Source organism: Solanum tuberosum, unplaced genomic scaffold (assembly GCF_000226075.1).
Source record: "Solanum tuberosum cultivar DM 1-3 516 R44 unplaced genomic scaffold, SolTub_3.0 scf00133, whole genome shotgun sequence".
Taxonomy (NCBI): domain Eukaryota; kingdom Viridiplantae; phylum Streptophyta; class Magnoliopsida; order Solanales; family Solanaceae; genus Solanum; species Solanum tuberosum.
The window spans coordinates 1,134,272-1,145,700 of NW_006239056.1; the positions used below are offsets into that span (position 1 = coordinate 1,134,272).

General features: G+C 33.8%; 1 protein-coding gene across 1 annotated transcript; it reads right to left on the reverse strand.

Annotated features, from left to right (window-relative positions):
* Positions 1 to 449: 449 nt before the first annotated feature.
* On the reverse strand, positions 450 to 8,925 carry LOC102593486 (uncharacterized). The gene is made up of 4 exons (XM_006351106.2): positions 7,262 to 8,925; positions 5,412 to 5,570; positions 1,429 to 1,831; positions 450 to 534 (listed from the first exon to the last, which is right to left on the reverse strand). Exon 1 carries the CDS (start codon positions 8,773 to 8,775, stop codon positions 7,297 to 7,299), a length of 1,479 nt encoding a protein of 492 aa, XP_006351168.1. The 5' UTR covers positions 8,776 to 8,925; the 3' UTR covers positions 450 to 534; positions 1,429 to 1,831; positions 5,412 to 5,570; positions 7,262 to 7,296.
* Between the last annotated feature and the right edge of the window lie 2,504 nt (positions 8,926 to 11,429).

An 11,429-nucleotide genomic window follows, 5' to 3' on the forward strand; every position in this document is an offset into this window, starting at 1 on the left:
GTAATTTTTCTACGTGTTGCATCAAATGCGGTCACACAGTACAATTTTTCGAGCCAAGGGTGTAAGCCGCCTCCTTTTCACATTGTGTTCAGGATCTGCTTCTGAGCCAGAACCATTACCAAAGAGCAACAAACTTTTACAGGATAGGTTAACATTTCCATGGATATCATATGGGTTCTCCTGACCGGAGGTGACAGGACCAGTACCACTGTTATCACGAGTCTCAATCGAGGATTGTGCCAAAGTGATGTCCAGCAGCTCGCCAGGAGTAGCATCTCCATCAACCGAACAGTCAATACTTGACTTTGGAACTTCTAATTGTTTGTCCGTGTCACGGACTGAAGTAGTTGGCGATGAGTCCAATTCCTCGTCCACATCTTGGACAACTGACACATCTGGGATCCAGGAAGTTCCCGCAGCAAGAGACCCAGATGAATATGAAAAGGCACAGGGTTCAGATCCATTCCCACCCAGATGCAGAAGGTCTGTGTCAGTTGCTGTGTACGCAAGATGATCTCCAGCTTCCATCTCTTCCTGTTTATGGTCATCAACAACTCAGTGACTTCTAGCAGAGTTTAAACACAAGAAAACCTATTCAATTTACGACAATAAATGCATATAAACAGAATCAAAAGCCTTGGCAAAGTGAACTGGTACAACCAAAATCAGTTGATTCGAGATCCAACTAAGACAACTGGCTAACATCCATGCATGATTAAGAGTTTAAAACAAGCAGGAGAGGTCAACAAGAAGCAACGTAGATTACACCCTCCAAAAGTGGAATTAGTTACAGCATCATAAATCTGATTCTCTCTGACTAATATCTTTGCAAAACTTCTACACACTTGCTTCAAATATAAATCTCACCCAGCACTTGTTCAAAACTATCACCCCTGCCTCTCTTACCCTATTATTTTTAATTAAAAATAAAGTAAATAATTCCTAAACTACATTAATATTCTTCCTACTATGACACATAACGTAAGAAAAGTAGCCAGGTTGGACTGTTTAAAAAATGATTTGTTGTTTCCTCCCTACTCCCTCCCCTCCCTGAGTATACAAATACTCAATAAATGGATACAAGTGCCTCTAGAAAGCATTTTTACAAAACATTAGTACATAACAAGTGTCAAAACTTCCCAATTGGCCAAAAGGAAATTAAATCTAAATGGAGTGTCCAGCAAACTTTATGTTATCACATTAATTTTCAATATACTGCTCCTAGAAAACAGCACCCTTTTCTCCTTTGGAACCAAAAGGAAAGGGAAAAGTAAATGGAAATAGGATGATGATGATCTTCGTGATCTGAACTACAATATTACCATAAGTTCTTATCTTCATGTTTATGTGTACCAATTTGAGAACTATTGAACCTAGTTGCAGATACATACAACATACCTGTATTTCTTGAGAATAATAACAACATACCTGTATTGGCGGTAATGAACTCCTAAATTCATTAAAAGATGCTGCGTGACCAAAACCCATGTCAAGCAAAGGTTCTTCATCAGATTCAGACTCAAAAGAATCATTTAAACCAAAGCCTGAATCATTAGCACAAACACCCCTGAGAGAGGAAGTAGGAAATGGGTTTATCTCAATAGCTTGAGAACGCGGTAAATTGTCTGAACTCTTTGATGAACCAAGTTGATCAGATACTAATTCTAAAGCATTTTCATCATCATTGCTTGTCTTGAGACCACCTTCAGGATAGCAACTATAACTCACACAAGAGGGAGATTTTTCGACAGAGATTCTGGAGGAGATCACTGATCAGATCAGTCTTTGAATGGCACTTCGCTTTATATGGTTGAAACAAGTTTATGCTGAGCTGGATTCAAAATAAAGTAGAGAAACTTTCAGGTATAAAAATCATCAACTACCTAAAGTTTTCTCAAAGAAATAAGAGCCATAAATCACAAGCAAGAATCAGAAAAAGAGGAAAAATAAAGAATGCAAGAAAAAAACACACAAACATCATAGGAAGAGAACTGAGAAGAATGATGTCAGCAGAAGGGAAGAAAGGAAAACATACAGCAGCAAGACAAATTTCATGAGGATTTGAAGTAGAATTTTGCAGATCATCCCAACATGCAGACTCAAAGGTCATTGAAGCATCAAATGTCGTTCTTCTTCTCTTTACGTTTGTCATATAGTATACCAATCCGAGATCTTAGGATATGTACTTTCATAACCAGGAAGAATTCTATACTAAACAAGGTAACTCCTACTCTATGTCAGCTATGTGGAAGTAGCAGAGAGCTCTGTTTAGACAAGACCAAGTTCCTCAATTTGGAAAAGATAATTTTTTCTTCATTTTCACAGCAGGGAGAAGAACTCTATTCTTTATTCCCCTTTCTTACTTTGAAAGTAGTTCAATTGCCACAACACAAATACTTCACAATGGCTGAAATATATATATATATATATATATAGCCTGTCCATAATCCATCCCTAAAAGTTGCCTCATTTATCTCTTTTCTTTAGCTCTTCCTTCTCTATATCTTGGGAGAACGTGTGGTCATGGATGGTGAAACCAATACCGGACTACACCCCATGTTACTGTTGGCATTTCATATTATGGGAATTTGGAAGAATGGGTCGAAAAGAGTTTTTGGTTCAATACCCTATATGGGGCTTGAGGGGTTTTGTAGGGTTTAAGGGTTGGGTTAAAAAAAGGGTCTTTTGGGTTTCTGAAGATCGTTTTTAAGGATTGCTTTCTTCTTATTATTGAGGTCATTTCAATGAACAAACAAAGATCATTCAAGAATCAATTCACTTACCAGAAAAATAAAAGCTTTAACACCCTTACCTTACCTTTGCTCAAGCAAAATGAAGTTGCTGTTCATGTCCTTTCTTGAGAAAAAATTGGGGCTTTTGATTAGGGAAGATGAGGAAGAAGAAGAGTTCCGAACCTCAATATGAACTCATGGGCTCGGCTGGGTTCACGTTAGACATAGCTATTTTAGGGTGTTTTTGCCCAAATTTTAGGGTGTGGGTCTTTAACACCCTTTTTTTTTTTTTTTTGAACATTGGTAAAGTTGTATTCTTCAGCATTAAGGACATGCTGGCCACCTTCAAAAATGTACAGCCCTAACCAAAATTACAAGCTCCCTATTAATTCTATAATTTGATCTACATCTTCTATACAGAGCTGTTTACACCAAAAAAGTAAAGATACCAAACAATTCCATTTTACTTTGTGAATGGAATTAGATCTATCTTCAAAACATCTCCCATTTCTTTCCTTCCACACTGACCACCATATGCATGATGGTATTAGCTTCCACCACTTCTTTTGAGTCTTGCTACCCCCCCTTCTGATCCAACATTAAAAGAACAGAGGTGTGTTCTGGCATAGTCCAGCTACAATTTTGGTGACTAACCAAGTGAAGCATTTCACTTTGGTGGGGGTCAGTCCTCTCCAAATACTCTTCCAGTGATGATGGTAGCCTCTAACCCCAACTTGTATGCCTTTCTTGTAAGCACTGTTTACTGTGAATTTGCCATCCTTGTTGTGCTTCCAAATAACTCTATCTGGTGCATTTGTTACTAGATTGGTTCCCCTCAATTTTCCCAGGAAAGAAGCCACTATATCTACTTCCCAATCATTCAATAGCCTTCTGAAAGATAGGTCCAGCATTCACATACTCTGGCTTCAGGATTATTGCTGATTGAGAAAAGATCTGGGAATGGCTCACTTAGAGGAATTTGATCAATCCATCCATCTCTTCAAAACTTGATCTTGTTGCCATTTCCAACTTTGAGAAACACATTTTCTTCCATAGAGTTCCATAAAGCTCTGATTGTCCTCCATACTCCCCATCCATAGGGTTCTGACACTATCTCTGTACACCATGGGTTCAATTCCCCATACTTTGCCACTATCACCTCCTTCCATAGGGTTCCTTCCTCACTAGTATATCTCCACAACCACTTCATACAAAAGGCTCCTGTTTTGGATTCTCAAATTTCTAATACCCAGTCCCCCTCTTTCTTTGCTTAGCATCACAGTGTTCCATTTCACTAAATAGTAACCCTTGCCTTCTCTCTCTTTGCCTTTTTTCCGGAGGAAGTTTCTTCTCAGTCTGTCCAGCCTGTCCAATTTAATACCCTTTATAAAAATCTATATTTGATACCTCGTTATGGCCATCATTTCTATTTATCTTTTTTGCATTTTTTTAATCCATAATATTGTACTCTTTCTGGCCAACAATAGTTGTTCACTATTGACTTGGCACAACTTTAAGAAAGAAAAAATAATAGGGGTAATATTACTATATTATCCTCTGACTTTATTAAATTTAATGCTTTGAACTACTGCAATGAATAAACATTGTATAAATAGTGTATATGGATGTATATACTAGGGGTGTGCACTATTCGGATTAAACCGAATAACCAAACCAAATCAAACCGAATTATTATTTGGATTGATTTTTTATTTTTTCGGATTGGTTTTGGATTAATAAATTACTTTGTTTGGTTTTTTGGTTTGGTTTCGGATTTTAAAAAATAAAAACTGAAAAACCAAAAAAAACCGAATTATATATATATATATAATGTTTAGGTTTAGAATTAAATTGGAGTTAACCACTTTTGTCCCTTTTTGGTTATTGCCTTTCATGATGATTACGTTTATATTTTATGTTTGAATTACATCTATAATAGGTATACTTATAAGTATTGTGTTTTAAGTTTTACTTATGATTTATATTAGAAAGAATATAAAGGGATTAAATGTTATTACTTTGGTTATATATGTTATTAATTATTGACATAACCGAATAACCAAACCGAAAAAAGCCGAACCGAATAGAGGAAAACCAAACCAAATCAAATTTATTTTGGATCGGATTGGGTTACACTTTTACAAAATCAAAAATCAAAAATCCAAACCGAATAGTGTAAACCCAAACCGAATGCATACCCCTAGTATATACCTCTCTAATACATAATTATACATCATATATATACACAATTATACAACATTGATATATTACATGTACATATAACCATTTTATTGAGAAATTTTTTTGTTACATATACAGTTTGGTAACAAGCCCTATTTAATAGTGTATTACATATAAAACAATAACAAGCCCTATTTAATATTAGGGAAAGCATGATCAACTTTTTCTCAGTTTCAGTATGCCTTCTTCAATGTTAATAGTTTTTCCAATGATCTAGTAAAGCAACCAAGCATGAGGAGACCTTACAAAATGAAAATAAAGCTAAGCATAAGGAAGATTTGCAACTTAAAGTCCAGCTACTCATAAATCAAAGAATCATATACTAAACCAGCATTTATTTTCTAAATGCAAAAGCCAAATGTATATCAGTAATGACCTGTATATTGAGGAGGACAAGAGAAAAGATTCAAAATTGTAACCATGAGATACTGGTCATACCTTGTCAATCTCACTGAGTCTCAAACATCCATGCTGCCTTTCATCAAGTCTCAGTTAAAGATATATTTTGCCCTGCGTAACATCAATTCAGAAAATGTGTGCTCCCACAGTGGACACTGGACATATCGAACAACAGTTGAGGGAGAAAAGAATAAGTTGCTACACTGCAAAAAAAGAGCCTCCTTAATGACATGGACAAAAAATTGGATGTATGCAAAGGGTAGTACCGAAAAGTAAGGAACCAACAAGAAGATATGCAAAAAGGCCACCCAATCTTCTAAACAACAAGGAACTACATGGGTGCACCAAAAGCAGATCAGGGATAGAGAATACTACTCAACTGAGTAAACTCATCTCTACCCCTTCAAAGATCTCCTATTTCTTCCTCTCCAAACAACTCACATTAACGTGAATGAAGCGACATTCCATACCCTGCGTATTCTCCTCCTTTTTGGCATCTTCCAGTTGAACATCAAATCCCGCCCATAACATGGCATCCTCCAAAGCTTAAAGAAGACACTTCTTCCTACAAGGTTTAAAGTTCCTTAACGTAGAACATCCACCCCTCCCCCCACAGTTACACTGTCCAGACAGAAACGTAAGAAACCATAACTGCAGAAGGACCATTTGATCCATGTCTGCTCTGACTGAATAAAGCATTATATACTAGAGAAAGATAAGAGATAAGATGGTTTCAGTTATCTGCAAGATCAATTCTTTCACTAAGTTCTTATAATTTGCATCAAAATGGAATCAAGGAGATGATGTGTTATGTTAAAACATCTGAACACATAACTCCAAGAAAAGAAGAAAACACAGCATGAATCGAATTGCATGCAATTTCACTAGTAAAGTTCTAATAAAGACTGAGCATTTTAAGATACTACAAAACTTCCCACCTTGTAGAAGCTTTATATCCTTATTCAGGAATACAGGGCCTACAAAGTCAATAACAAAAGAACAACTAAACAGTGCTTCATCCTTTCAATTCACATTCCTAAACAAAAGTAAACTAAAGGACGAACGAGCTGCAAATTAGGACAGTAGAAATAGCTTATCATCAGAGGGTGAGAGCTATCAGGATGAGTTCACATTGATGTATCATAGGCTTCTCACATCAGCTTCATAAATCTTAACAGAAGGGTTCACAGGGATCTAATCCCCACCCATCCCAAACCATGATGATTGCTAATTGTCAATGTACAATTTTTTTAATCTGAGATTTGTTAAATGACTTATTTTAAGAAGGTAAATCAATTGTATAGATGAACTAGCTCCAAGGATGTGCTTTAAGCCTATAACACCTGTACAATATTTTCATGAGCAAGAAGTGGTAACTGATTCCTTTCTTTAAATAATTAGCTGGTTAAATTATTTACATGAGAATGTATCTTGATAAGCGAAAGAATATATCATATTAATCATTAAACATGAGATATTTGATTTTCCTTCAACTTAGATATTGCTTCTGAAGCTATATGATTCTGCAATATCAGGAATGATCATAGTGGGAGGATAAGCAAATACCAAAGAAACTGTTGTTTTGCATTGACTTTAAATCTGAAACAAATCCCATGGAAATAAATAATTTTGTGTTTAATGACATATGGAAAGTTCAGGATTATGCAAATGACATCTGAGAGAATTCCTTCGATAGAGGCAACTTCAGTAGGAGTAAAGCCATATTAAGGTACACCAATACAAAAGGTAGAAGTTAAGACAAGGAAGATCTTCATTTTGATACATTGGACTGTTATAAATGTTGTCAAACTACAAAAAAAACGTTGATCGTAATGGAAGAAAAAGGCAGAAAGCAGCAAAAGAATTCAACTAATATTGAAAGATATTACCATTTATACCCAATTCACGAATGTTACAAAGTACACTACAAAGAGACAGTGCGTCTATATAGTGTTTCATCTTCACTGTCATCTTCCTCTTCTGATACAATCTCATTGCCTGGTAGCTCTAACTTCCCACCCATACAAAATGACGGACCAGAACTTTCAGGCTCTATATAATCACCATACAATCTCTCTTCAAATCTTTGGTCACTACAATTGAGAAACCAACCCAAAGAACATCTGATTTCCTTGTTCTGCAACCTCTGGTACCTGGGTTTGATTCTTGATTCCAAGCTATACGTGAAGTAGTCTGGAAAGTCCAAAAGCTCTTCCATTGGTCGGCCCATATCACTCTTGAAAAAGTAATAACTATTTTTCATGAGGCCAACTTGCAAAGCAACTAACTGAGGACATTTTACAATCATCTTTGCCACATCAGCCGTTGAAAATCCCCGTCCAACAAGGAACTCGACTGGTTTCATTATCACATGTTGGTGTAGACTGACAATTTGTGGCATCTTCTCAATGACTCGAGCAAAACCATCAGGATCAATCTTAAGCTTTAAGTTAAAGAAATATTGTTGCGACGACAGCTTAGCTTTCAAAGGTAAACCTAGAATTTGTGGAAATTGTGCAATAACAGAAGGCAAAGTGTCCTTCCTAAGTCCAAAACTGAGTAAGCAATTTACATTTGGTTTCACCGTCTCTTCAAGATCATAACCAAGTAAATATGCTCGCTTCTCCAACATTCTCGCCAACATTTTCTTCGGCAAACCCAATGAAACCAAATAATCCACAAGTGGTTTAATCATTGTCCCAACTCTCATCCCAAGAAAATATGGATATTGTGTTACCATCGGCCCTACATCCCTCGGATTAACTCCTATACTAACCAAGTAAGCAACTGAAGTACTCATTGTTCCCTCAAGTTTAAACCCTAACAACTCAGGATATTTCATCAAAACATACCCAATATCTTGTTTCTCAACATCAAGACCTCGTAAAAATTTAATAACCGGAACAAGCTCGACGACGACACTAGTATGTAAACATTGAGGATAAATCTTAATAAATTCACCAAGCTTAGACCTTTGAAGCCCAATTTTCTCCAAGTATGTTAAAACAGGAATTATGTTTTTCCTCACACTACAACCAAGCATTAAAGGATATTCATTCATATCATCAACTGTGAGACCAATTTTCTGCAAAAACTCAACACGCTCCCGCATAACTTCAACAGCGGAGGGTAATTCCAACTCCTCTAATTCATGAGGGATTATTCCTATAGTTTTCAAATAATCAGAGATTATTACACGTGACACCAACTTCTCCTTACGCCCTTGGACTACACCCCATGTTACTGTTGGCATTTCATATTCTGGGAATTTAGAAGAATGGGTCGAAAAGGGTTTTTGGTTCAATACCCTGTATGGGATTTTGTAAATTGGGTTAAAAAATGGATCTTTTGGGTTTCTGAAGATTGTTTTTAAGGATTGATTTCTTCTTATTATTGATGTCATTTCAGTGAACAAACAACAAAGATCATTCAAGAATAAGAAAATATAAGCTTTTAACGCCTTACCTGCAGAACGAATCTACTGTCCATTGAAAAAAATTGCGGCTTTTGAGTAGGGAAGATTGAGGAAGAAGAAGATTCATGGGCTGGGCTGGGCTGGATGAGAAAAAAATTGGGGCTTTTGTTTTATTTTCTTATAATATAGGAAAAGTTACAAAAATTCCACCTTTTAGTTTACTTATTACCATTATTTCCTATAAATTTTACAAATCTCTAAAATTCCCCATTTTCGCACATTAGATTAGTGTATCTCGCGCATCAAATTAATGTATCAGCACTTATATTATTGTATCTCGCGCATCAGATTAGTGTATCATGTATAAAATATAATGTATCTTACTTAACGATTAATGTATCTTGCGTATCAGATTAAAGTATCAACGCTTATATTATTGTATCCGTTTGAGGGATTTCTGTAATTATAAACTTTTAAGGGATAAATTGTAATTTTCCTTAAAAGTATTGATTTCTATAATTTGCCCTTATATATATGTTGAAACTTGATAAAATTATTTTTATTATTAAGAAGAAGTTAAAAATATATATATTTGAAAAAGGTACGGGTAGGAGAAAAAAGTATAAAAGAGGTAAATGTAATTTAGATTGATTTATAATAAATATACAAAGAAAATCATGTTTGTTAGAAATATATATAAAAAGTATACATTTTTTCTCAAATTGTTATTTTTTGTTTACTGTATTTAAAAGTATACAAAACTCAAAGTCTAAAACTCTTAAGTGATGAAAATTTATATACGAACCTAAATTAAATGTGAATAATTAAAACTTGAAATATTTGAATTTGAAAATTAAATGTATTCTCTCCATAAGTTATTTAGGTTGAGAATTTTATTTTTCGATGACAATTATAACCATTTGAAATTACTAAAATCATTAATGTTTTATGGAAATATAGGACCTTCTTCGGATGAATTTTAATTACTCATTTTGTCTACTTTTAATTGTCATGTTCTGCTTTTTAAAAGTTAATTTGACTAATTTTCAAAGTTAAATTAGATTACATTAATTCGATAGTTTAAATAAAAAATTTAGATATTCAAAAACGATACGAAAAGTACTATATATTGCAATTTTTTGCATATCAATATGATAAAAAAATACATCGTAAAATGTTAGTCAAAGTTCTTATAGCTTGACTCTAAAAAAGAAAACCAATGACAATTAAAAGTGGTCGGAGAGAATAATCGTCAATTATGAGATTTTGTATATGATTATTATGGGTTATCAAAATAAAGTTATTTACTATTTTGTGTATGGATTTTGATTAAAAAATCATGAATACTTTATATATTTCATTTAGTTTTTTGATTTATTTTAAATAATAATAATGAATTTCTTTCATAAATGACATTGTGTTTAAATTGATGTTAAATAGGAGCGAGCATAATACTTTATTAAAAACTTTGGTTTGATAATTTTAATTTGTAACTTTTTAAATATTTTGCCATTATATTTCTCTGGTGTTAACTTAGTGTTAATTTATTTTTTTTCTATAATTATTTTGTTTAGCAGGGAAAACTAGTCTCGACTCTAAGTAAAATTATATTCGCGCGGATAAATTCATTAGTAATACCTTAAACTAAAAATTAAGTATTGTATGTGTTTAGGTTCTATTTTTATATTTATTTTTTCGATTTCCAATAAACAAAAAAAATATTACGTGTCTTCTAAAAAGTTTTTTACCGCTAAAAAGTAGTTATATCCTATCCATTTTTATCACTATCTCTCTCACACACCCCCATAAAATTCACATGGTTCCTCTCTTTCTCACTTATCCTCTATACGGTGTACCTAAACACTGTGATATTATACACGTGTACTTTATCAATAAAAGCATGATACATTTTTTATATTGTTTCAATTGTTGAGACTTTACAACTTACCTTCTTAAGGTACAAAACTTACAAAATTGAATTATTTACAAGTAATAAATACCCTATCGATCTTTATCACGTGTTAAAAATGTCTTCAAGACTTATTTACTTGAAAGGATACAAGACACAATAATCCTAGTATATAATTTGTCACTCACCCACTTGCAAACGAATAATCTTAAGACACTTGAATGACAATCTATTTTGTCTACTTTGCTTAAAGATTTTCACAAATCATTTCTTATATTTAATATTACAAGTTACATAAACCATAATGATCAATACCTTTTCTCTCTCCCGTTTCTACACTATACCCTAACTGTTATATATTGAGTGATATCTGTTATAATGTTAATCTATAACTCATGTCTAGCAAATAGTTAATTTTTTCATAAATAATTCGTCAAGGCAATGTGATGACCAATAATCCTCTTATAAGTTTTTATGTTTGATGAGTCTTGAAAAGGTTTTATCAAACCAATTAACCAATATTGATTTCTTCTATTAAGATTAGTTAATATCTTAAACTCTTGTTGAGTATTATCTGATCTTTTGTTCTAAAGAAGAATATTATTCATCATTAGTGATTAGCCTTTATGACTACAACAAGTCTCTATGTCGGATAAAATTGAAGTGTGCACTTTAGAGATCTCATCTGATAATATTCTATCACGATCCAAACTATCTCCCAGACGTAACATGG